General features: G+C 45.2%; 1 protein-coding gene and 1 long non-coding RNA gene across 6 annotated transcripts in view; both read left to right on the forward strand.

Annotated features, from left to right (window-relative positions):
* The first annotated feature begins 3,711 nt into the window (after nucleotides 1–3,711).
* The window catches only part of RAP1GDS1 (Rap1 GTPase-GDP dissociation stimulator 1), a 180,885-nt gene continuing 157,658 nt past the window's right edge, over nucleotides 3,712–26,938 (forward strand). Inside the window, exon 1 of one of the 5 annotated variants that reach the window (XM_053255245.1) lies at nucleotides 3,712–4,050. In XM_053255245.1, coding sequence (XP_053111220.1) covers nucleotides 4,047–4,050 — 4 coding nt within the window. In that variant the 5' untranslated portion in view covers nucleotides 3,712–4,046. The remainder of the gene's footprint in view (nucleotides 4,051–26,938) is intronic. The other 4 variants (XM_053255246.1, XM_053255248.1, XM_053255247.1 and 1 more) reach the window with 4 other exon arrangements.
* LOC128327081 (uncharacterized) lies at nucleotides 9,463–25,590 on the forward strand. Its single transcript, XR_008308463.1, has 2 exons — nucleotides 9,463–9,529; nucleotides 25,222–25,590. It is a non-coding gene; the product is annotated as an uncharacterized LOC128327081 (long non-coding RNA).

Raw genomic sequence — 26,938 nt, forward strand, 5'->3', positions numbered from 1 at the left:
TTGCAAAGGAATTTTACTTGGGCAGAATAAAGAGAGTTTTACAGCAGTCTTCTATTTCCATAACCTCCAACATTTCACCAATGAAAATAGGGACATGCCTGTGAATGTGAAAAGGCATGACCGACCAGCTAGCCAGCCAACCAACCTGGGAAGCATAATATTCTGTCTACAAACATGCCCAAATGGAAAGCAGGTCACAAAGTGCATGCAGAGCACATTATTCCAGGTCACCAAAGCAGATGAGCCAAGCCATATTCTCCAACATTTTGTAGAGGAAACACTTCTGTCTCATCCTTCAGTTAAAATAGAAACGCCCAAGATGGCTTACATATCTCAAATCAAAATGTAAAGATAATCAACTTAAAAAACAAAATCTATATATAAAAACAAAATGAGAGCAACAGATAAAAAATAATTGTTTAAAAAATATAACAGGCCTTGACAATTTTTCTTTGGATCCAGGAGTCAGCCCAAACTGTTAGGAGCCAGAGAACAGTTACTTGAAAAAATTATGGGACTTAGTGATGGACATTGTGAAGTGGGAGAATAAGTGGGCTTCTCTTTATCCGGTTTACAAGTAATCAGTAATATAGTTAAAACGGGAACAAGGCTGCTTAAAACAAGTGCAAATATTATTAAATAACTACCTATGAATATCCTAGTCTCACCACTGTGGTTTCTAGGTGCCATGGGATTTGTCAAGCCCTGAATGATAATCACAAATAACAGGCTTCCTTTATGCCTCCATAACTTTCAAGTTGTAGTCGCGCTGTTGAGGCCTGCCTCTGAGGTACACCACCTGCAGGAGCCAGATCTTATGAACTAAGGCCCTGATGGATTACATAAGGGGTGAAGAAATCTATAAAGGATTGCTCTTGTTCTATGGCTACACTGTGCAGCTCAATTATCTCTGAGTAATTCTCTGACAGTGCGGACTATGCTTTTTCATTCTATAACTCTTGCAAATTCTTTTCCTATGGTATTTTCCATTGCTAGGTCTCTTGCACTAGTTTTTCACTTCCATCATTGTGGGTGGATTCCAGGACAGACAATGCCTGTTATTTCTCAAGTGCTGGTGACGAGAAAGGTCTCTGCCTGAGACCTTGGAGAGCTGCTGCCAGCCAAACTAGACAAGACTTGGCAAGATGGAGCAGTGGTCTGACTCAGTATAACACAGCTTCATGCGGTGATTACTTTCAGGACTGTGCCGGTTAGAATCCCTGCTGGTACTGTATCGGGCAACAGAGATATAGGAAGATGCTGAAAGGCATCATTTTATACTGCGTGGGAGGCGGCAATGGTAAACCCCTCCTGTATTCTACCAAAGACAACCACAGGGCTCTGTGGGCGCCAGGAGTCAAAATCGACTTGATGGCTCACTTTATCTTTATTATTTGCTTCATCTTGGTTCAGGCACACCCGCTCAGTTTCTCTCCATAGAATTCCACCATGTACATCCATGTTTTTCCCTCTTTTAAAAATATTTACTTTTTTTTTTTATTTAAAACAAAACAACATAAACAATATATCAAGTACAAGTGTATACAAAAAAAGCATCACTATTAATATCAAAAAGGGCACACAAAATAACCATATCATTTTAAACATAAACATTGCAATAATAAATACCATCTTTAACTGCTCTGGCCTAGGATAAGTGGACTTAGACTTATCAATAAAATGGAGAAAAGGAATCTATCTTTCCAATAAATAACACTGGTAAGTCACACTAAAGAAAATAGGGCTATAGCTCATCTATAGATGAGCGAGATGATAGAGCATCTCTATAGAGCATCATCTATAGATGATAGAGCATCTAAGGTCCCAGGTTCATTTCTGGCTTCTCCAGGCAGAGTTGGGAAAGGCTCCTGCCTGAAAACTTGGAGAAGCTGCTGTCAGTCAGTGCTGTAGACAATACAGAGCAAGATGAACTAATGGTCTGACTTGATATAACTCTACTTCATATGCTTTAATTTATGATAATTTGTCTTGAATCAATCCTATATACTTTGAAACTATTTTCTTATACCTAGAAGTCTATTTTTTCCCCAATTGGTGGCAATTTTAATTTTGCTGCTATTACTCATATCTTCCAAAAGGAAGAGGACTTTGGATTTAAGATAACCCCCTGATTTCTAACATCAAAGAACTTGGGGAAAACCTAGTCTTGGATGCAGGTAAATACAATAACAATCATGCAACGAAGCATCCCAACTACTATGTGCTGCAAAACAGTGGGCAAAGCCTTTTGGTTTTTTTTTTTTTTTTTTTTGGTTTTGTTTAGTTTCCTTTGGCTGAAAGAGCACTGGGGACTTATGGTATTGTGTTTTATGTACAAACACACACCACTAGTGGAAGACAATAAGTAGTAACAGCAGGCAATTAGTTTGGCCCTAGAAAGCTAGAGATTTTTTTAAAGTATTGTACTTCCTAAATTCCAAGAAGAAAGCAGAGTCATATCATCATAGTGTCCCACAGAAACAAGGATTCACATACAGAGCGAGCATGCACAGGTGCAGCAAGAGAACAGCCTAACAGAGCTTCCCAACTAACTGCTCCGGTGCAATGGAGAAGTGGTAATTCTCGACAACTTCCCCTTCCCAGGAAGCCCTCTGTGCCACCTGAAAATATGCCCCCAAGGGCTGTGCAACCCTCGGGGGACATATTTTTATGTGGTACAGACAGCTTCCTGGGGAAAGTTGGTTGTGAAAAACTGCTACTTCCCCACTGCACCAGGGAAGTTAGTGGGGAAGTTCTGTTAGGCTGCTCTCTCCCCACACCTGTGCATCCTTGCTTTGTATGTCAGCCAAGACTCACTGAGTAAAGTATCTGAACCATCTTTCTTTCCCTGCATTTTGTTTTGGTGCTCTCTCTGCACTAAGCTCACAACTCTTTTCCCTGGAGAATTCTGAGCTTTTGGGGAAAGTCCTGTAAGGATGACAGGCTTTATTACATCCCAAACTAGTAGTTTGAAACTACAGCTCTAGAAGAGAAGACAGAGAAGCTTCTCTTTAAGGAGGCAGAGTGATACTACCAGACCAGCACGGTGCTATTAAAACGCCACCTTTCACGTTGCCAAAGACTCTTGTTTCCCACCCTTCGGTTAACAGGTAAACCAGATCATCACCCTGGGCTTTCCATTTCCCTCAGAGCATCAGTGTATAAAAACACTTATATTCTGCCTTCCTCTTCATTTCCAAGACACGCAATGAATGTAATAACAAAATAATGATAATAATCCACATTTCACTTTTAAGTCCTTTATTGCAGCGTTATATAAGCCCATAAACACCCACGGATCCATCCGCCCAGGCCAGGCAGCACGGAGGGACAAACCACCACCACGGGCAGGTGTGTGTGATGGCAGAAAGAAATCCTGCTTTCTGATCTCTCGCGACGCGCTGCTCCCGTGCGGCGCGCTCTGCTGGCTCTGCACCCGCTTCAGCCCCCCGCCGCCTCCCTCCCTGGGTGCTGCTGGGCTTTGTGTTTCCAAAGAGAGGGCCTTGCCCGGATGTACTAGAATTGCCCTGACTCATAATGCCACAGACACAGAACAGCGGCAGCAGCCAGAGAGCGAAGGAGAGAGAAAGGCTGAAAGCTAAGCAAGCTCCGCTCCAGGCGAGGGGGAAGGCAGGGCGGGCAGACGGCCGGGTAGGTGCGCGCGCGCGCCCGCGCCCGCCCCCCTGGAATATTCCCCGCCTCCTTTTGCCGCTGCGAGTTAGCGCGCGGGCGCGGCGCGGGCCGCCCTCCGCCTCCCCTTGGCCGGCGTCGCGCGCACTCTCTCTCTCTCACACACACACAGAGACATATACACACCCAGGCACGGCAGCAGCAGGAAAGGCAGCGCGCGTCAGGGCTGCCCTTGCCTTCTTCCCACCCATCGACCCCCCGCCTGAAAGCAGCTGCACCGGCCTCGGGTCCCGCCCGTCCCTCCGTGGCCACGGGGAAGGCGGAGAGAGCGAAGCAGCCCAGCAGCAGCCGGGGAGGGGAAGGGGGGGAAAAACCCACCAAGACAGAAACCACCTTTTCTTCCTTGGGCAGATAAAATGGGTAAGTCACTTCAGCCCTCGCGGGTCGTGCAACGCTCCCCGTTGCAGGGCTCTGCCAAGCGCTCCTCGCTGGCGCTGCCACGCGGAATGGGAGAGTGAAGGAAGGGGCAAGGAGATCGCCCTGGGATTGATTTTCTTCTAGGGGCGGCGAGGGGTGGTAATGGGCCGTGATGCTCCAGCAAGCGAGCCCGTCGTCGCTCTCCCTCTTCGCACCCCGCATCGCCCTTTACAGCATGCTCCCTGTCAGGAATTGCTGCTGCACCCTTTCCCCGCGGCCCCTTGTTCTCTATGGGCCACCCTCTTGCTTTTCTGCTCCCCTCCTCGCTCCATGTCGGACAAACAGGAGAAGGAAGCGGACTACTTCATGCAACTTCCTCATCCGCACGTCCCTTCTCATCACGCGGGGATGGAGCTCGGGGAGGGCGCAGTGTGCTTTTGTAACGGAGGGTGTGCACCTTCAACCTTCCCATCGTGATGCTTTTGGGGGAGGCCAGCAAGGTGTACAGCAAGCGTGCGACTTCATCAGGAATGCCTGAGACTGGACCTGCAGAAGCCGTGTCGCCGCCCCCAGCAGATTGAGTGGCGTTTTCAGGGGCTGGCACCGCGAGGTTCCGATGGATTTTGCATTGAGTTCAGCTCTTGCACACGCCAAGTCTGTGAGCTGCACTCGAATGCAGGAAGCGGTGCCTGACCATCAGGACCCCAGTCCTCCGCTTAAACAGGCTTTCTCTGCAATCGTTGGTGCAGCTCTTGTGATGGTTCCAGAGAATCTGTCATAACTCTGGTTAGCTCAGCTGTGTATTGGTGATAGATTAAACCACAGATAATTAGTGCATTTCCTATCAGGAGGCCAATTCTCAAGTTTGGGGGTGTGCATCTCTTTTTTTAAAAATCAGTTTCATTAAAAACAGAGTGCTGTATCCCTTCAATTGCGGAGTCCTCTGTATAATGACTTTGATGTGAAAATCTCTCCTTCTAAGTATAGTATCTTAACTAATTTTAAATTTTTATTTGCTGATTTCTGGTTCTGGTCAGTGACTGTAACAATAAAGACTGACTGACTGACTCCTTCTAAGCATGGGTGTCTGCAGGACTCTTTCCTGAAGGAGAGGGCAAAGACTGCAATCCTATACCCACTTTCCTGGGAGAAAGCCCTGTTGACATTCAATAGAACTGGCTCAATTGGGAAGGGGCAGTTGCCTCCCTTTGGTTCCCTCCCCCCCCCACATGCTGATCCTTGTAAGTCTTACTTCTCATAGATCACTCATCTTTATGTCAAGATCAGCAGGCAATAGTCACTGCTGTCAGTGAAGTGGAATTTGGATCTTTAGAATTTTGTTGGTAATTTTCAGAAAACCCCGCATTGAGAAGTAATTGGATGGTAATTCACTAACTTGACTTTTCTAGGGCATGGCTCTCCAAAGTGCTGATAGCATGAAAGTTCCTTGGACTGCTTTGCCAGCTGAGGACATTTTACTACTGACCCTGGCTTGCTTACGGACTACAAACCTCATACCTGCCACAAAACAGTTTATTTGAAAGAGTAGCTAATGTTTATGATATGCCTTACTAACTTCAGTGTATGGAAGTGGAAACCGTGTGTGGCGATAACTAGTTGTGTTGTGTATGTGTTGGGAAGAGACTGGTGCCTTCTTAAGTGAGCAACAGGAATACAAGCATTTTACCTAGCCCATGCCTCTCTGTGTGAATAGTTGGTGGTGGATTGCTTGTCTGAAAGAAGAAATGGAGCAGGGGGGGAAAGGGAAGGAGAGATAGTGAGCATGAGTTGTCCCCTTTACTAAGCAGGATCTGTCTTGGTTTGCATTTGGATGGGTGACTACATGTGAATGCTGTAAGGTATTCTTAGAGGGATGGGGCCATAGCTCAGTGATCTTCACTATTTTTCAGATGGGGGCCACTTTGGCAAACAAAAAAAACAACCCTTCAATGTGAGAGCCATTTCCCACTGTACTGACCTCCACATGGTGCTGCATTTTCTCAGTGCCAGGAGGACCTTTTGAGAGAGATGGAGCCCTTGCAAGAGCTCTAGGAGGAAGGCACTAGGAAGGGCTACTCTTCCCAGCACTCTGTGCACACCTTCCAAGATGGTGCAGGGGTTCAGGAGGGTTTCGTTTTCTATAAAGGAGTGACCCCCCTCCCCCATGGTGGGAATGTCCACCTTTGTGTGGTGCCAGGGGGATTGTGCAGAGTCTTCAGCTTTGGCCAAAGCTTCACCTAGGCCCAATCAACAATTCGTCAGAGAGCTGCACTTGAGGTTGATGGGGGCTGCCCTGGCTTTACAATGAAGAACACTGTCCTAGGTTATCTCCCTGGCATCTCTGGGTAGGGCTAAGAGAGACTCCTGCATGAAACCTTGGAGAGCGGCCGGTCAGTGTAGACAATACTGAGCTAGATCTACCAAGAAGACAGCTTTCTGTGTTCCTTCCTAACAGGCTATATAACAACAACAATAATGATGATGATGTCTGGTTGTCTGGAGACAGTTTTCCACAAGAGACAACTAGCTATTACAAGTTTGTTTTAATTGGTGTTCAGTGACAGACAATGGGGAAAAGCTGGCATATCTTCCCATGCTTGAACCTACCAAGAAAGTCTTGCTGTGATCAGGTATGGGATACTAGAGCAGTCATACAAACTAGCATGGCTGGGGAATAATTCCAACCAGGTAGCAGGCTTGATGGAACAGTTTGCAAGCTTGCATCAAAACCAAGGGGCAAAACCAGGCAGTTCAAGTGAGGCAGAACTTGGCACAGTTGTTGACCGGCAGCTTTTCTTACTTCCTTTCCCGGGGAGTAGTAGCCTGGGGACCAATGAGGACAAGGAAGTCAAATTGATCTTAGCTGATGCATTGGTGGAGTTATAACTGCTCCTGAATTCCACCCCAGCTAGAATATGGGAAGGAACCTTCGATTCTGGCTGGGGAAGTGTTTTTGGAGTGGATCCAGGAATGTGGCAGATTCTGGCCCTTAAATGCTATGATCATTTTTGGAGCTGCGTGTGGTGTGGAGCAGTGTTTCCTCTAACAGGAATTCCTGGATGTTGTTGACTACAACTCCCAGAATCCCCAAGCAAAAGCCATTGTAGCTATGGATTCTGGGAATTGTAGTCAACAACATCTGGGAATCCCTCTTAGAGGCAACACTATTGTGGAGGGTCCCGTCATCACTGCAGTGCTCTAACAGGCTGCTTTGCATGCCTTGATGTTATCTAGCAGAGCCAGCATGTGATGAAAACACTCATCCTTGCTGGGAGCTTGGCACATACAGTGCAGTCTCCTAGAGTGAACTGGGGCCTCCTGAGTATACTCTAGGACAGGAGTTTCCAACCTTGGGTTCCCAGAGGTTGTTGGACTACAACTACCATTGTTCCCACCCATAGTGGCCTTCCAGCTCCCATCATTTGGCCATTGTGGCTAATGGGACCTGGAAGGCCATTGTGGCTGGGAATGATGGGAACACAGGAAGCTGCCGTATACTGAGTCGGACCACTGGTCTATCTAGCTCAGTATTGTCTTCACAGACTGTCAGCGGCTTCTCCAAGGTTGCAGGAAGGAGTCTCTCTCAGCCCTATCTTGGAGAAGCCAGGGAGGGAACTTGAAACCTTCTGCTCTTCCTAGAGTAGTTCCATCCCTTGAGGGGAATATCTTACAGTGCTCACACTTATAGACTCCCATTCATATGCAACCAGTGTAGACCCTGCTTAGCTAAGGGGACAAGTCATGCTTGTTACCACAAGACCAGCTCTCCTCTCCGAGGAGTTATAGTCCAACTTCTGGGGACCCAAGGTTGGGAATCCCTGCTCTAGGAGGCCACTGCATATGTTCCAGTTGAGTCTTGTGTGGCCTGTAGGACACAAAAAAACTGCTTACTATGCCAGAGACTTGCAAGTTGACCTCCTAGATCAGTCATATTTCACATGCTCCAATGGGCAGACACAAAATGACCATCTAGGTCTCTTTGTGTAAGCCCAGAATAAATTGTGGAAGCCATTGTGGCTTCTATGATCCATTCAGGAATTCTGGCAGAGCAGAGCAGAACTGTCCTCTGCTCTCTGCCAGCATTTTTTGCAGAGTAGAGCCATTTCATTCCACTTGCCCTTAAATAGCATTTAGGAGTCAGTCCAGATATTGCTCTATCATTATGGGTAGCAGGTACAGTATTCTGGAAGCTCTTCTTCATGGGTGGGCATAGGACTAATCCTGATGTCTGGCAGTATGTTTTACTGTCCGTACTTGCAAGGTTATACTTTGCTTGCTAGAGCAATATATTTCTGCAAACCGTATTCCCATATGGATGCACACGTATCTGTTCGTCTTTTCCCCCCCTAAGCCGCTAATCAAAGTGTTTCTGTAACTTTAGCTGGCAAACTATGGGTTCCTGCCTTTCTCCTCTTTCCCCTTCCTGTTACTGTATATGCTCTTCTTTCCTAACCAGGTACCATAATAGTAGGTATGTTTAGTTGGAAGTTAGTGCCTCTGACTACAATGGGATGTATTTAGAAGAGTAGACTTGGGTTGTATAATGCTGCATCCAGTCATATGTACTTTTCTCATTTACATCAATGGATTGCAGCCTTGGATTGTAAGCTGTTGCTTGCTTTAACCCAGGGCTGCACAGCTTTGATCCTCCTGCAGATGTTGACTACCATCACTCCTTGACTACTGGCCACTGTGGCCAGGGATGATGGGAGTTGTAGTCCAACAGCAGCTGGCGGACTGAAGTTATGCAGGCTTGCTTTAACCTGGTAAATGCTGTGCATGTTGCTGGCAGTATATAATTGATAAATTGTGGTAACAATGTTCTTGCCATTGCCTTGATTACATTCTAAGCGGAAACTAAAATCTTGATCCCATAAAATAAAAAATAACTTGTCCTTCCCTCTCTCCTCTTTTATTCTTCCACTGTGATTCAGGTGAAAGATGTTATATGCAACAAGGCAGGGGCGCAGAATACGTATTACCATCTTCTTGAGATTTAGTGCTGCTTCAGCTGTGTTTTGTATACAACACTGGAGAATGGGGCAGTAAATAGGTTTATGTAATGCAATAATGGCACCCAAATCTTATATAAGGCTAAAAATCGGCTTATCTCTCCTTATCCATCCCTAGCACAACATCCCTCCAGTGGCTGTTGCTGGTGTCTATCTTATGCTTCTTTTTTAGATTGTGAGTCCTTTGGGGACAGGGAGCCATTTTATTTATTTTATATCTACGGTATGTTAAATGCTTTGGGGGCTTTTGTTGAAAAGCGGTATATAAGTATTAGTTGTATCCATATTCCTTACAACTCCTCTCTAGCCATTAGCTGTGCTGCTGTGATGTCATGGAATATTCCTGAACCATACCAGCTTCTAGAAGGTGTCAGCCATTGTGAGGATTGAACTAGCCAGATGAGAAGAAGTGAAAGGTCAGTTTGTCTGAGAGAAGAACGTAGAACCTCTGTGCTATTGGATAGCAGAAGGTTGGTGGACTGAACGCTGGGCATTCCAGGATTCAGAGATCAGGCAGGCTTAAGGAATTAGAACAGATTAGACATCTGAGAAGCAGGAATCTCAGGGAAGACTGGGCTAGAACTGAGGAAATAGGAGTAAAGACAAGGAAAGGGAGCAGAGGGGAAAAACATGCACAGGACTCTGGGGAGTGGAGAGCCTGTGTGGTGCTGGCAGGAGGAGTTTTATGTGCCTCCGCAATCGCTTTGTGTGATGCCACTGGGCCATACATGGTAAAGGTGGTTTTGGGTGGCCTGGTTTTGGGTGGCCTATAGTCATGCTGACACAATTGGATGGCTTATGTAAACCCACAAGTCGTCATGGTGTTTCATCAGTTCAGCAGTTATTGTCACATTGCTTCTTAAATGTTTTCCGATGCTTTGGCTCATAGGACTGTGCTGAATTTGGAAAGGAGGTAAAGACAGGGTGTGGGGCAGAAATTAAAAAGGATGGAAAAGGCCGCTGCTTAGTTGGCCACATGCAGTTCTGCAGCCGCTCCCGCTGTTCAGGAGGAAGTCAGAATGAGAATCAAAGCTTGAATGCCTGTGCAGTCATCCTCTTCTTCTGTCAGCAGGGCTCACAACAAACTTTGCAGATCAGACTGATTTTCTCTTTTTGAAGAAGAGCCTTTTAGAGCTATTTTTAATATACTAGCAAATGATAATGACTTCTTGTGCTCAAGAACTCTAGCAAAAAGCTTATGAAGTCTATGTTAGGGATGTGCACCAAACTGGCTTGGCCTGTTTGGTTCAAATTCGAACCAGCTTCAAACCAGGGTGGGTAGATTTGGTTTTGGTTTTGCTCAACAACAACACCCCTCCACCCCTGTTCAGTTTGAATTCGAGCCCAATTCGAACCGGTTCTGAAAGGTTCTACATAGGATATAATGGGGACTTGAACTGGCCCATTACTCCCTGTCTAGAGCACCTAGGGGCCCAAACCAGGGTGGGTGGTAGGCACCCTCGGGTGCCAACCACCCACCAAACCCCAAAGCAATGTGACACTTCTATGATGATTGATGAATTTCTGAAGATTTTTCCAATTTTTGTATTCCTCCCATAGGGAATAATTAATTCACAGCAATTAAGGGCACACAAAGTCCTGCTTATGAATGGAGATAGTCCTCCTAATGCATTGCAATGAAGGAAACAAATTCTTCTTAAAAATACTTTAAAAATAACAGCAATCATAAATCCTACAAACTTGGGGCTGCCTGAGGGGAGTTGAGGTCATACCTGCCATGCCCCCAAACCTACTTTGGGGTGCCCAGGGCATTCTCCCAAAGGGGAGAATGGGCCAGCTGGGCCACCTCAAATCCCCATAATTCCCTATGGGAAGAATACAAAAATTGGAAAAATCTTCAGAAATTCATCAGTAATCACAGAAGTGTCCGATGGCTTGGGGGTTCGGTGGGTGCTTGGCACCCCTGAGTGCCCACCACCCACCCCAGTTTTGTGCCCCTAGCAGGCCACCATACCGACACACAGTGACACAATTAAGACAACAACCAACTGGAAACCAAAAAACCACCACAGAAACAGACCTGCTGCTGTGCCCACACAAAGCCAAGGGGACCAAACCAAACAACAGCACAGACTAGCTACACAAAAACAGCCACAAACCAACAAGACCTAACTAGACGGCGCAAGGCAGTAAAACCAACCTGGCATGCACGCTGCAAAGAAAAAGGGGCATGGCAAAAACACACCAACACGCTGAAACACGCACCTGGGTCTTCTGCTCTTCTCTTTGTGCGTGCAATGCATGTGTTTTGCCTGTGGGGAAAGTAACAACTCAGACTGTATCTGGTCCACCACATCTTTGTTGGAGGCCACACGGCCCCAGGCACGTGGTGGCACCAGCACAACGGTGTGCATGCGTGTTTGCGTTTGGTGTGTGCTGCTAGCTAGAAGAGGGGAAATGGGGGGTGGGGCTCTAAAAAAATTAAAGGAATAGGAAGGTCCGGCTCAGAGACGGGTTGGAGGCCACACATGAAGTGGTTTGGCGGGAGACCACTTTCTTATCATGTCTGGACCAGTGCATGCGTGTCTGCTCTGTGTGTGTGTGCATGTCAGCAGAACCAAACGAAAGGAAAGAGAGTGGGGTGGAATAAAAACAATTCACAAATACATATGTACACTACACATTACACAAGTATATATACAAATCCAGCTATACAGCAGTTATACAGTAATATTTACACCATCAACAACTATCTATACATACTGGACCAAAAACACTATCTACAAAAAGGAAAGAAAAAACCTCTATTACTATTACTGATAACATACAGACACACACACCACACAAGCACATATTTACACACACTAAAATATTTACAAATACACATTCTAGCAGTCCCGCTGCCCTCCCCACAATTAACACAAACACAACACATTTAAAAATACTAAAAAATCTACATGTTTACAAATCTACATATTTACACCAACATATTTACATATCTACACAGTGCCACACTGGCACAAACCACCTAGTGTCTGTGTGTGTGCCCACACCCCCCCCCCAGTGCTGTGGTCAGGTGGATCCAGGGGCTAGTTTAGCATCGGGTTACGCCAGTGGGCATGTGTATCCAGTTGCCAAGTCACAGCACTAGCAGGCACGCTGCGACCTGGCATGGCTGAAGGAGGAAGCGGGGAGGATAGGGATGAGCGGAAGCTGCTGCCGGGCAGGTGACCGGCATCATGGGTCAACCATGGGCCAATCACTCGCCCAGCTCAACCTCCAGCTCGGGGTAGCCCAGTGAGGGAGGTTAACCTCAAGGAAAACTAGCTGCTCGACCAAGCCAGGATCCAACCGGGAACGAGTGGGTGTTACCACATCGCCAGCACATGAAAACACCCGTTTGCTCTGGGCGCTGGTTGTCGGGCAGGAGAGGAGGCGTGCAGCAAATACCACCAGATTCGGCCAGACTTGGTGGTGGGTTGCCCAGAACTGCAAGCGGTCCATCTTGGGGTCTTCCTCCACAGGCTCCTCCAAGTACTGGGCAACCCATTGCGCAGCACTGGTGGGCCTGTTAGGCCTAGCCTCCCGTAGACCGGGCAAGGCGCCAAGGCACACCTGCTTAAACCCTTGGGCTGACTTAGAGGGAGGAACTGCCTGCTGCATTGGCGCCGCTGCCTGGGATGCCACGCTGCCGGATGTGGAAGAAACAGAGGCAGGAGCTGAAGGGTCGCTTGGTGCCCAACTTCGTCCACCGCTTGACTGGCAGCGTGTCCTGCTTCATGGAAGCTGGTGCACCACCCTTGTCAGCGCTAGTTGCAGGCACATGGGGTGCACTAGCGCTGTCAGCGGAGTCAAGGAGATCTGGGTGACACCGTCGCATGTGTCGTACCCAGATATTTTTCATCCTTGCCCTGACTGATTTGTACCCTGCAGTGGACACAGTGAGCAGTGACTGGGGCATCTTGAGGGACTTCAAAATGCTGCCAGACATCACTGCTCTGGGTGGCCTCAGATGCCCTGGGTGCAGTATTGCGCCTCTTGGGTGGCCACGGACCTAGGGGGGCTGCTGGTACTTGCCCACCGCTGGCACCCACCCCCCTTCTGCCCTCCACGCAAGAAGAAGGGCCTGGCTTCATTGGCATAGTGGCCACCCCCTCCACCTCAGCAGCAGACTATTCCTCCTCAGAGCCAGACTGGGAGGACCCAGCACTGGACTCCTCCACAGCCTGGGCATCATCAGAGGGGCCCCCACTGAGTGGCAAAAGGAGAGTTGGAAGGACCGCAAACGGGAGGGAAAATCTGGCTGCACTGCCAGCCGTCAACTCCCTGCCTTCTGCCCCCGCCGTGGAAGGAGCTTCCCTGGCAGGAGAGCCCACCGCACCGCCAGGCTCTGCACTGGGCACCAGCCCCGGCAGTGCACCACCACCCCATGGACCCGCCACTGGTACAGGAACTGGTTTGGCAGCAGCAGGCTCCTCCAGATAGGAGAGTCTTCGTGTCACCACCTCATCTGGGCCAAATAATTTGCCAATGGGGACCTGTGGGACCCCAAGATGGCATCTTCTCTGCCCACCGCAGCCCCCTATACCAGCTTGGGCACCCCTTCCACCTCTGCCTGCCACCCTGCTGCAAACTTTGCTCACAACACGACGCTGACATTCCAGCGAAAGAACTTTAGAATTTTTTAAAAATTGAAAAATGTAAAAAGAAAATGAAGCAGGGATTTTTTAAAAACCGGTTGTGGGGAGGAACCCTTTTTTATTTTTATTTTTAAAAAGCCTATTGGGGGGGAAACATTTTTTTAAAACCCTATTTAAAGAAAAGCCTTTTTAAAACAAGCCTACTCACCCACTCCACTCACAACAATGCAATCAATAAACTTTACAATGGGGGAAGGGAACCTGTAAAAACAAGAAACAAACTGCAAAAACAAGAAACAAACTGCAAAGAAAAAACACAGAAAATATACCTCCCCACACCCAAACATTAAAAAGGAGGCCCTATTTGGAAAACACTAAAGGGGGGAAAGGGGACAACAAAAATTAATCACTTATTCCCTCCATCATCCTGGAGACCTTCTGCCCCACACACTGGTGAGGGGAAAAAAGAAGGAAGACCCAGACCCATGGCAGGCTGGCACAGCCAGGGTGAGGGTAGGGTGGAATGAAAAAGCTTTCTAGCAATTTCACCCACCCAGAAAACAAATTAAAAATAAAAACACTAAGAAAACAAATAAAAAGGCTGGTGAGGAAAAACACTGTGGGAATGGGGATGGGAAGGAAAGGGGAGGGGAGAGTGGAGGAGTCTGGAGCTGGTGGTATGCTAAGCACAGCAAGTAAAGGGATTAACAAAAGCACCTGCTCCAGAGAAATCAAGGGGGGGGGACCCCCAAAGAGCCTAGAATAAAATAAAAACAACTCGTCTGGCAGTGGCTGCTGAGCTGAGGAAGCTCTCAACTCAGCCAACAGATTTTAAAGCAGCAGCCAATCACCAAAAGGAAAAAGGTGGGGGAAAGTGGGGGGGGGGCTGGGTTAGGGAAAGGATGGGCCAGAGAAAGGCCTCAGGCCAAGGGGCCTGGGCCCCCCTGCCCAGAGGAGCGGGGGAGAGAAACACACAGACACTCATTCACTCGGTGTGGGGGGGGAGCAGCAGGACAAACACACAGCAGAACAGACACACAGTGGGGGGAAAGGTTTAAAGCAGGGGCAGAGAGAAACAGGCAGAAGGGAACAGGGGATTGGGGACAAAAACACAGCACCAGTCTGCCAAGCAGACTCTCGCTGCACCAGCAGCAGCAGGGCCAGAGGAAGCCAAGCAGCAACTGCAGCCAGAGTGATATTGCTGGGCCAGAGTGATTTGGCTTTAAATCGGATTTGAATCTCCCTCCTTTGGGAGCCCCCATCTTTTTCCTCCCCCCTGGCCAATAGGGTGCCAGTTCTCAAGGACTGGCACAGTGCACAGCCTACCAGAGAGCCAGACTCATCTGGCCAATCAGGGAAGCAAGAGCTCAGCCAATGGAATCAAGCAAAACAAGTCACACAAAATAGAGGACAAGATCTAAAATGGCCACTAGATCCTTCGAACAGGCTCGAACCGAACTGGGCTTGATCAATTCGAACTCGGACCAGCATTGCCAATGCAATGCCCTGTTTGGTCCAAGTTTGAGCCTTCGAACCAAACCGGTTCAAATTCGAGCCGGTTTGCACATCCCTAGTCTATGTAGCATTTTTCATGTTAATCTTCCTGTCTCCTCTGTACGGGGCTTATTTTCTGCTCTTTATAACAGTTGGAGAGCCTGAGAAATAATGTATTAAGGATGGTTTTTCCTCCAGTACTAGATGTTCTTTGTGAGTGTCTACCCACTTGTAAATCATGTCAAAGAATCAAACATTTGCTTCCATGAGCACTAAATTACAAAGTTAGTTTTATGATTAAATGTTTTGAACGTTCTGCACACAAGGGGGTCAAGTCTGGAGTTGTGTTTCAGAAAGACCCTGTAAAAGTTCGTGTTGTAATGAAAAGATTTCTGTCGTTATATGTGCATAGTCATGTGTAGGTGCGCTGCTTTGCTGTCACTTCTCTTCAGTGATTTTTGGGAAGTCACTAAGGCTGCTCACAGACGGCCTAGGGCAGCCTAGGTTGGCATAGCCTGGCTAGGCTGCTCATGTGGAGCACTGGGATCAGCACGGATCCTGGTCCTTCCACCCAGCCTAACCCTACATCGTAGCCCGGCTCTTAGCTGAGGTTAAAGGTGCAAGCACACCCTTTATCCTGCTGCCGGGATTGTATATCTCCTCAAGCTGCATCTTTGTGTTTTCCAAAAACACAAAGAAGGGCACCTAGAGCCCCAGTCTGATGGGGGAATTCTCCAAGGCACCACGCTCGTCATGTGGTGCCTTGTGGGATATCAGGAGGCCAAGGAAACGAATCCTAGTCTCTGTTGACCCCTGCTTCCCGGAGCAGTGCTGATCTTGATGGTGTGTGGCTTGTGTGCTGAAGACATTCCGAGTGATTGGAGGAGGGCAGATTCAACCCTGCCTCTCTCCCCGCCCCCAGGGGGGATTAAGTCATTGGCCAAAATGGCCCTGGCCAAGGGCGCCAAGGGTTAATGGGCACTGAAAAGAGCCGTGGCAAGTCCATACCCAGGGTGCACCCCGCTGGCTGGGAGCATGTGCCCATCTTCTCCCCAGCCAGTGTTTTAATGAAATGCTGACTGGGGTAGGGTGGGATGGGAGAGGGTCCAAATGGACCATATTCTGGGCAGTGGCCCAACCCCCTTGGAGGGCAGGGAAATCAGCCTGCAGTCAGTGATTCCACAAACCACTGACTGGGAAGCGTTGAGGGACTGGGAGGCCCTGTCTCTGGTATTGGCCCCACCCCCTGCATCTGACATGGAGGCTTGGGCTTTGTGGGCACGCGTGCTTTGCTGCACATATAAAAATATTAGGGCCTAGGGGACTATTTTGGCCAAGGGCACCACGGCCCCTTGAGCCAGCACTGCCTCTTCCCGGCTGCCTTCCACAACCTCGTATTGGTCATGAGAACAACCTGACTTTCTGGGAGAACTATTTTTCTCCTCCACCCACCCCCTCCCCCTGGCCAGGCAATTTTTGCGTGTGTGTGTGTGTGTGTGTGTGAGTGAATACTTTTTGTTCAGATTTATGTTTCGGAATGCCTAGTTGTAATGTTAATTTGTTTGCAGCTATGAAAGAATTTGCATTCAAAATGCTACACTGGTTATGTCCTGAAGCTAGAGAATTTAGATTTACAGTAGTCATGCAGACGATTACTTTTCTAGTCACCTGTGGGAAGAGTGGCCTCCAGGTAACCAGATGGAGAAGTTTCCATGCTGACATTCCATGTAATTCAAATGAATTGATGACAATTGCTTGGGCAAGTAGGCTAGTATGTTTTCTTATCTGCTAGTAGCTTTGATGGATTTATTCACAGGGATGCCTTGTATAGGAACATGGGAAACTGCCTTTTACTGAGTCAGACCAATGGTCCATCTAGCTCTGTATTGTTTACACCGACTGGCAGTGACTCTCCATGGTTTCAGGCAGGAGTCTTTTCCAGCCCTGCCTGGAGATGCTGGGGATTGAACCTGGGGCTTTCTGCATGCAGAGCAGATGCTCTCCTGCTGCGCTGTGGTTCCCATCCCCTCGGTCTATATATTGGGCCCAGGGCTATGTTGCAGAGGGTATGCACCAGGTCTTCAGTTGTGTTTTCTTTCTTGACACATTTAATATGTCATGGACTTTCTCCAGTATTTAAATTTTATTTAGCAGCTAAATTTGTATATTCTGGGTCATGTACAAATTTCTATTGCCACGGGTATGGTAATAAGGTTAACATGTAGTGTTTATATAGCACCTAAATGTTGGGGAGAAAATAAACAAGGAAAGATCCTGCCTTCATAGTCTCCTCCATTTCAGGCACTAGGACCAACCTCTCTGTCTTTGCTTCAGAGAAGTACAGCGGGTGGGGAAAAGAGAAGGTCCTTTTCTGTTATGTCCCCCATGATCTGGAATGCTTTCCCAAGAGAAGTCTATCTGACCCCACCGTTGTTTGATTTTGGTGGGAAGCTAAGACTTTTCTTCTCTCTCTCTCTCTCTCTCTCTTTTTTTTTTGAGATGTCTTTTAAAAAGAAAATCTTACAGACTGCTACTGTTTTAAATTCCGATTAGGGATTATTAACCTGATTTAGTTTAACTCTTAACAATGATTATTTAGGATTGTTTTATTTATTCACTGGTTGGTGAGGCTCGTTGTTGACCGGGCAAAGTCATTGTATGTAGATTACACTTCTAGGAAAGTTCAATAAAGTAATAAAATATTATATTACATATATTTAATGTGCTTGCAAAGGGGAAGTAAAATAGCAGGTTTAAATTTGTAGGATTTCAACTTCAAACATTATTCATTTTATTGCATAATTATCAAACTTCCTTGGGATTATTTTAATGAAAGGTGGTATATAAATTTAACAATAAATATAAATCATATGGTTAATTTGAATCTGAGAAACATCTACTTCTCTTGGGCATGATGTTGGTTATATTGGAATTATTGAGCCAATTATTGAGTGTTAAAAATCTGAGAACAGTAACCATTAAAAAAAAATAATAATAATAATAATAATAATTATTATTATTATTATTATTATTCAGAATTTCATGTAAAAAAAATTTAAAATCCCATTTAAACCTTGCCCAGAGCATATTCTGGTGTAAAACATAGTGCATTCAGTTAATTCAATTGGCAGGATTGTTAATGTGAAATTCGGTACCTGTAGATCATCAAGCAAATATGACTTTATTTTGCACAAACAATGCCACAAGCAAAACTCTTCAAAATATGTAATATATTAATTGGATTTATATCCTGACTTCTGACCAAATGGTCCTCAAGTTGGCTTACAATGAATTGCAGTAATAATAATTTCACACACACCCCTACCTACACTTACCTTAGCAGGTCAAAGGAAACTTCTCCTTACTTCAGTTATCCCCAGGCAACTTTTACATTGTTGTATCTTATAGTGCAACAGTTTGCTACCTAATTAAACTATATTATCAGAATATTAAAATATTATATCAGAAATATAAACATGGAAAGGGGCATGTAGCTTAATGATAGAGCATGTTCAAGGTCCCAGGTACAGCCACTAGCATCTCCAAGTAAGAGTGGGAACATCCCCCTTTCTGAAATCTTAGAGAGCTGCTACCAGTCAGTATAGACCAGGGATTCTCAACGTTGGGTCCCCAGATGTTATTGGACTTCAACTCCCATAATTCCCAGCCCCAGTGGCCTTTGGTTGGGGATTATGAGAGTTGAAGTCCATTAACATCTGGGGACCCAAGGGTGAGAATCCCTGGTATAGGCAGTACTGAGCCAATGGTAAGGGCCAATGGTCTTACTCACTACAAGGCAGCTTCCTAAATCTACGAATCTCAATAAAACAGCATAGCAATAATACATGGGAACTACCGAGTGCAGTCACCATCAATAATGAAAAGTCTGCAGGAACAAAGCAATGGCTAAATGCAAGCAGAGAGGGAACCTGATGGATCTCTCCAAAGACAGTGTTCCAGAATCGAAGCACCACTACTACTACTACTACTACTACTACTACTATTAATATACCACTTTTCAACAAAAAAAGTTCTTGGGCATAGGAAGCTGCCATATACCAAGTCAGACCACTGTGGGTTTTCCAGAATATTTTGGGTTGAACAAATTTCCCAAGCAATTTCACCCCTAATTTGAATAAAACTTACAGATGTTCCTCCCACCCCACCAACCAACGTTTTCAATTAAAAGTTGCTATAAATTGATGGTGATCTGATTTGGTATGTTGTTTACAATGATGTGGGATGGAAATTATTCCACAGAAAAATTTAATAGTGGCTCACCCCATCACTGTTCACACCATCCCAAATGTTTTCCATCCATACCCCTTAAGAGAAATACTGCAGATATAACCCTTGTTCAACTCAAAATATAACCTTTTAAAAAAACGTTAGTCAATGGGCTACATTTTCATATTCAACTTTTTTTTGACATTTTTGCAGCTTTAAAAAAAAGTTATTTATTCAAAATATTTATGCACAGCCCTTCCAGTATGCTACTGCTTGGGGCAGCTCACAACATCAGCAAAACAGATACAATGTAAAATAAAAGATAGATAAAGTTAAAAGACCAGGCTAAGGCTTAACGCTGCAGATAGCCTGTTGATTCTTTATGTTCCTTATGCCAAATGTTTATGGCTCAATTAGATAGAAATTGGACAAACTCATGAAAGACCAGGTAAAGTTTGTGCACAAAATAGCTATGGCTTGCTCTTTTCTGTGCACATTATTACAGTACACTGCAGTTTGGAGATATATTAGCATAACTGCCACTTCACTGGGCTGGTAGCTCCAGAGACAGAAACTTGGAAGATGTCCTAATAAAACAAGCGAACTTGATTAATATACCCTCCAACACTTCACAGACAAAACAGACGTGCCTGTTACATCTCGGTTATCATACCAAGGATACCTGCCTGAGCCCCACTTCTCCAATGCTAAATGATCTTTGCTTAATCAACCAGGTTGGTCTCTGGGTCATCTCAGAGAGAGACCACATTACTCATTTGCTGATGGAGCTCCACTGGCTGCCACTAGGTTCCCAGGCAAAATACTAAGTGCTAGTTATAAACGGCTTAGGTTCTGGGTATTTAAGAGAGCGTCTTCTCGACTATGAGCCCCACCCCACACTGAGGTCATTTGAGGAGGTCCATCTCCAGTTACCGTCAACCCATCTGGTGGCTACACAGAGACGGGCCTTCTTGGTTGCTGCCCTAAGATTGTGGAATGCGCTTCCCACTAAGATACGCTCCTCCTCATCTCTGGCAATTTTTTAAAAACATCTGAAAACTCATCTTTTCACCCAAGCTTTCTCAGCTTTTTAAAATTTGTCAGTTTTAATTTTGTGGTTGATTTTAAATTGTTCAATTGTTTTAACTTTTTATATGTGTGTTAATTGTTTTATGTTAACCGCCCAGAGACGAAAGTTTGGGCTGTAAATAATTTTGATAGATAGATAGATAAAATAATAAGCTCTTAAAGAAGCAGCGAAAATACGTAAAAATTTAGGATTGCATTGACATTTGCTAATGTAAATCTATAGAGAGCCAATGTGGTGTAGGGAAGAGAGTGTTGGACCAGAGAAATCTAGGTTCTAATTCATGCTTAGCCAAGAAGCTCATTGAATGGCCTAGCTGTGAGGATGTAATAGGATCACACCATGTATGCTGCCCCAAGCACTTTGGAGGAAAGCTTGGGAGAATAACATTATTATTCATGATACAAGTTGTGCACACATTTTTAATTTGGTTACTTAACCTCATTGTGGGCTAGCCTCACAGTGAAGCGACTTGAAGGTTCATTGCTTCACGGGGGTAGAATGAGAGTGCCCACCCACCCCTGGCATGAGAGCCCCTGTTGCTGTGTGGTATAAGAACTCCCTCCCTCTGCCACTGCCTGACTTAGCAGCATGAAAGCAGCTGCCTTCTGCCACTGTTGCTGCCTTGCTCTCATTTGAAAAGGAGGATTGGGATGGAGAGAAAGTGGAGGTGAGGAGAGTGGTGGGCTACGGGATTTGGCTCTAGCCCATCACTCTCCTCTCCTCCAGTGCACTCCACTCTATCCTTCCCCTTCTTTTCAAATAAGAGTGAGGTAGTGGCAGCAGTGGTGGGTAGGTGCTCTCATGCCACCAAGTCTGGCAGCAGGGGGTGCTGTATTTGGTGCCCTTCTCACGTGTCTGAATTTCTTGACCTTCCTCTGAACTTAATCTGTTTTTGACAAAGCTTTTGTTTATCATATGGCATTAATTGGTGGTAATTTATTGGGATCAAGAACACTTTTTAAAATTTGTTAAAATACTTTTCCTTTTTCAGGTGGGAACTTTGGTGTGCACATTGAGTTCCTCCCATTTACTTCAGTGGCAGCCAGCGTTCTCTCTAATTTTTTTCATCTGTATGCAGAATGAGTTTTGCTCTGGGCAGCAGTATCAAGGCAGTGTGTGCGCACGTATATTCAGAGTGGGACTTTCCTGATTCAACCTGAGCGGGATCTAAAATTAACTGAGCAGACATTGAAAAAAATCTGTGAGCGGATGCACGTGTACACACCTTAGGGGGAGCACTGGTGGCAGCCCAATTTGCATACAGCAGTTGTGTGTGCAAAGTTCTCTGATACACATTTGAGTGAATGAGGAAACCTTTGCATATGCAAAGGTTCTACACGGATTTTGGATTGGGATCTTTGTTTTTTCCTTTTTCCTATGAGGTATGAGAACTATTCCTCTTGATGAATAATTGGTGGTGTGACTGTTAAAGGGTATCATTATTATTATTATTCCATATGAATACTTCAGTTAGCATTTTAAAAAAATCTGATAAAATACTCCTAGAAATTTAAGTGGAAAAACCACAATTTTGTTCTTGGATCTCAAGACCTCAGCTATCAACATTTTAGTGAATTAACATACAACAGTGGGATCTTAGCCAAGTTTACTCAGAAGGAAATCCCATTCTGTTCATTATGGCTTACTCACAAGAAAGCATGCAGAGGATTGCAAGCTCAATGTCATAAACTTGAAGGCTTTGAGATGGTGTGTAGACTTCCCAGGATCCTCCTTTTGAAATTGTTTTGTTTTGATAAGCTCATGTTAAAAGTCAAGGCACATCTTATTGATTGTTTAAGAGGAGAAGACACCTTGGGATTTAACCTAAGATGTACAGAAACATATGGAATTTTAATTAGTTTTTTCTATATGCACAGATAAAAGGAACTCTTCCGACCTGGATCACATAGAGGGAGTATATTGTCAGATTAATAACACAGGACTCAGCTGTGCTATCTGATTTGAGTCAGAACTTGTATTGATTTTAAGAGGGAACCTGCTTTAAAATGTATAGCATGGTATGGGCCATAATTTTCTCAAAAGTAAGTCACAAAGAGAATGCTTAGAAATATTAATAATATTGTATGAAAGGAAATAAAAAATAGGGTACAAAACATGCTTTTATTTGATTTAGTGTGTGTAGATTCAAAAGTGAAAACGATAACATATTTTTGTTCCAAGAATAAAGAATAGAAGTACAAAATATGTAACATATTTTTAGAAACCTCCTACCAGCTTAATCTTGGTAACCATATGCCCAAAGTAAAAGGTACTGAGTGACCTATAGAGAAATGATGCACCAGTGCAGTGAGAGAGCAGCCTGACAGAACTAACTGCACTGGTGCAAGAGGGAAGCAGCCATTTTTAATGGTTTTTAGGGGTCATTCCATGGAATTGAAAGCCAGGAAACTTAGGACCATCAAAAGGAAGTACTTTTTCACATAGTGCACAATTAATGTATGGAATTTTCTGTCACGGGATGTGATGATGCCCACTAACTTGGATGGCTTTAAAAGAGGGTTAGACAAATTTATGGAGACAGGTCTATCAGTGGCTACTAGTCTGATGGCTATAGGCCACTTCCAGCCTCAGAAGCAAGATGCCTCTAAATCCAGTTGCAGGGGAGCAACAGCAAGAGAGAGGGCATGCCTTCACCTCTTCCCTATGGGCTTCTCAGGGGCATCTGGTGGGCCAGTGTGTAAACAGCATGCTGGTCTTGGGCCTGATCCAGCAGGGCTGTTCACACCAGCACAGTACCTCATTCATTCATTCATTCATTCGATTTCTATACCGCCCTTCCAAAAATGGCTCAGGGCGGTTTACACAGAAAAATAATAAATAAATAAGATGGCTGCCTGTCTCCAAAGGGCTCACAATCTAAAAAGAAACATAAGATAGACACCAGCAGCAACAGTCACTGGAGGTACTGTGCTGGGGGTGGATAGGGCCAGTTGCTCTCCCCCGCTCAATAAAGAGACTCACCACGGTAAAAAGGTGTCTCTTTGCCAAGTTAACAGGGGTTAACTTGGCAACAGTCACCTCCAGTGACTGTTGCTGGTGTCTGTCTTATGTTTCTTTTTAGAATGTGAGCCTTTTGGGGACAGGGTTCTATCTTATTTGTTATTTCTCTGTGTAAACCTCCCTGAGCCATTTTTGGAAGGGCAGTATAGAAATCGAATTAATAATAATGGTAATAGTAGTAGTAGTAGTAGTAGTAATAATTGAAAGGCTGTGGCAGAAAAAGACCAAAATAATCCCAGTGATAATTCGCACCCTAGGTGCAATTCCAAAACAACTTGAAGAGCACCTCAACACCATAGGGGCCACAGAAATCACCATCAGCCAATTACAAAAAGCAACCTTACTGGGAACAGCCTATATTTTGTGACGATATCTATAATAACCAACAGTATTGATGATAAAATTCAGCCATCCCAGGTCCTAGGGAAAGACTCGATGTCTGGATAAAAACAAACCAGTCAATTCAACCAGTGTTCCTTGTATCAGAGATTTCTGGATGTTGTTGACGGCACCTCCCATAAATCCCCAGCCAAATGCTACTGCAGCTAGGAATGATCGGAGTTATAGTCAGCAACAACCACTGGGACTAATCCCTGTAACAGGGAACATAGGCTTCTACCTATATTCTGGTGACTGCCCACAACTCAGCACTGACCATTGCAGAGTGAATTTAAGAGAATGTAAGAAGCTGTCCATGCTGGAAATAGCGTTAGAGTTGCATGCTGCTTCTAGTGTGGTGGATGTTGCTTGAGCTGTGCCACTGTTGGTGTATTGGCTTTTGGTTCTCTATGGCCTTGGTCCTCTATGGCAGTGTTTCTCAACCACCGGTCCGTGGACCAGTGCCGGTCCGCGAGGAGTTGAATGCTGGTCCGTGCTGGTCCATGAGGAATTAATCCCCCCACCAAATAATTTCGAGCTGGTGGGGGGCACCGCTGCTGGGAGCTCTCCGGAGCTCATTTCTAGGCAGGCAGCCCTCACTGCTGGGATAACGTTCATTTCGAGGAAGCGAAATGAGTGTTATCCCAGCAGTGAGGGCTGCCTGCCTAGAAATGAGCTCCGGAGAGCTCCCCATGGTGGTGCCCCCCCAGCTTGAAATTGTTTTGGGTGGTGCCTGGGGGTGGGGGCAAGAGGGGGTGACCCCTTTACTAACTGCTGGTCCTGGAAACTGCGCACATAGGATGTACCGGTCCATGGCTCCAAAAACATCGAGAAACACTGCTCTATGGTGCCCAGAGTTTCAGAAGTCGAAAGCAGTTCTTGCATCAGAGAGCTTTAGGAGGAAGACTCTACAGAATAGGATTATATAGACATTCAGATTAGACATTCTGACTAAAGCTGCATGTGTGCTGCTAACAACAGAGCAGATGCATTGCTAGTCCCCATGTTTCTGAAGCACGGGACTCCTGCACAAGAGGGTGATTGTTTCCAGTACTCCGTGTTCTGGAAGCACTCTTGCAGCAGAAACACATCCCTGAGGGTCAAGGATGTGTTTCCACTTACGGAATGCTGAAGTATTTGCACTGTCGTGCAGGAACACCCTGATTTGGAAGCACAAGGGCTGGCATGCATGTGTGCTGATGTTAGAAACACAGCTGCAGGATTAGTTAGGACGTCTGCCTTATACAAAGAAGGAAAAACATCATAGATTTGCAAGTATACAGCAGCATGAAAGGATTCTGAGATAATGGCTTTTCCTGCCTTGAGATGATAAAATCATGTATTCCCACAGGACTGAAGGAGCCCACCAGGTTCACTGAACAAAGTCTATTGAATGACACATTTCTAAGGAATGTAGCCATTTAAGGCTGTGAAGAAAGAAGAGAGGTGGAAGAGAGCAAGAAACAATTCAGCTAGTAAAACTGGAATTGAGTTGGAAAACACATACTGAAAGAAATTATCCTGTTTGACTAATTGTCCCTGCTGATTAATTTTCAAATTCACATGTTGCTATTCTTGGTAACTTTTGGCAAATTTAGCTGACTATAATTCTGTTATGCTTAAGAGCTCTGGAAGTTGCAATAAAGAACTAAAAAAATTGTTAGTATTTGAAACTTTCATAATTAAAACCATCAATATTTAATAAAGGGCATTGAAGTGATAGTAGATTTATACTGTGGTATATAGAATGCAAGCTGGAATGTTAAAATGAAAATTAACATACTTTATCAGAACGGTCAGCATTAATTCTAATTTTGCTTGTCAATAGAACAAACATTGCTACAACATATTTAACTGTTTTTAGTTGTTCAGAAAAAGGGCAATAAAAAGAAATAGAAGGGGGAAATTATCTGATGTTATATCTCATATTTATAAACACAGTCCAAACACTTAGTAAGAACGCTTTTCTGTTGTTCCAAGATGTTGAGAAGTTTGATTAAATGTGAAGATAACGGCTAAAGTTTCTGGATGGAAGAGGTTAGTGGAATGCTGAAAGGACTGGTGTCAAATTGTTTAAGTTCATTTCCATTTTAAAAATAAATGCAGAAGCTAATAAATGTAGGACAGTAAGGAAAACTGAGAGCATGCATTTCCTGCATTAAAGACATAATAATCCTCTCTAATGCAAATAGCCTTATTGAAACATGGACATTTTCCAACAAATATCAAGTCAAGCTTCCTATGTCCTTGAAGTGAGTTAAGGTTTTAGGTTTTGTATCTGAGAATTTATGCAGGGAAAAGCAATCTACTTGCTTGAATAGTCTTAAGAATATTCACATATATAAGAAGGAGGAAACATTCTGCCTAGAAAATTGCAAAATTCTGAGCCTACGCATTTGAGTTGTGAAAACTCTAAAATATGGTTGTACAGGTGGCCCGCATGACATGTGGGGGTTCCATTCCCACCTGCAGATAACGGAACCGTGAATAACAAAACCTTAAGTCTATGAGAATTGGGGCGGGGGGGGGGCGGGATAGGTTCTGGAGAATGACCAAAAAATCAATCTCTCTCATGTGCACACACACGAATGAACAAAGCAGAAATAGGGATTGAGCACAGCCCTGTACCTTGGCCACCTTTGCTCTGCCGTTCTCCAGGTGCTCCAGCAGTGTTCCCTAGCTCCCCAGTAATGCGTAATTGTTACTGTTTCCCCACCTCATAGTTGAAGTCCAACACTTAGCAGTACAAAACCTCTGGCCTGACTGGTTGGTAGGCTGGCCAAAGAGGCAGCACAGAGTTGGTTTCAGTTCAATTAAATACGCACAGGGGAGTTTCTTCACTCCACTGCTGGAGTCAGCAGTGCTCCAGTCTATGGTTTGCAGCATCAAAACTCAAGTTTAGGAAGCTGTTGCGTTCCTTCACTCCACTGCTGGAGTTAGTGGCACTCCATCTCCAGTCTTCTGCTCAGAGCACAAATCACATAGCAGAAGTAGACCCTGTAGAGGCAGACCTGCTGCCTCCAGTGTCGTCGTCATCCTCTTCCTCCTTGAAACCATGGAAAGTACAG

The sequence above is a fragment of the Hemicordylus capensis genome, chromosome 5 (genome assembly GCF_027244095.1).
Source record: "Hemicordylus capensis ecotype Gifberg chromosome 5, rHemCap1.1.pri, whole genome shotgun sequence".
NCBI lineage: Eukaryota > Metazoa > Chordata > Lepidosauria > Squamata > Cordylidae > Hemicordylus > Hemicordylus capensis.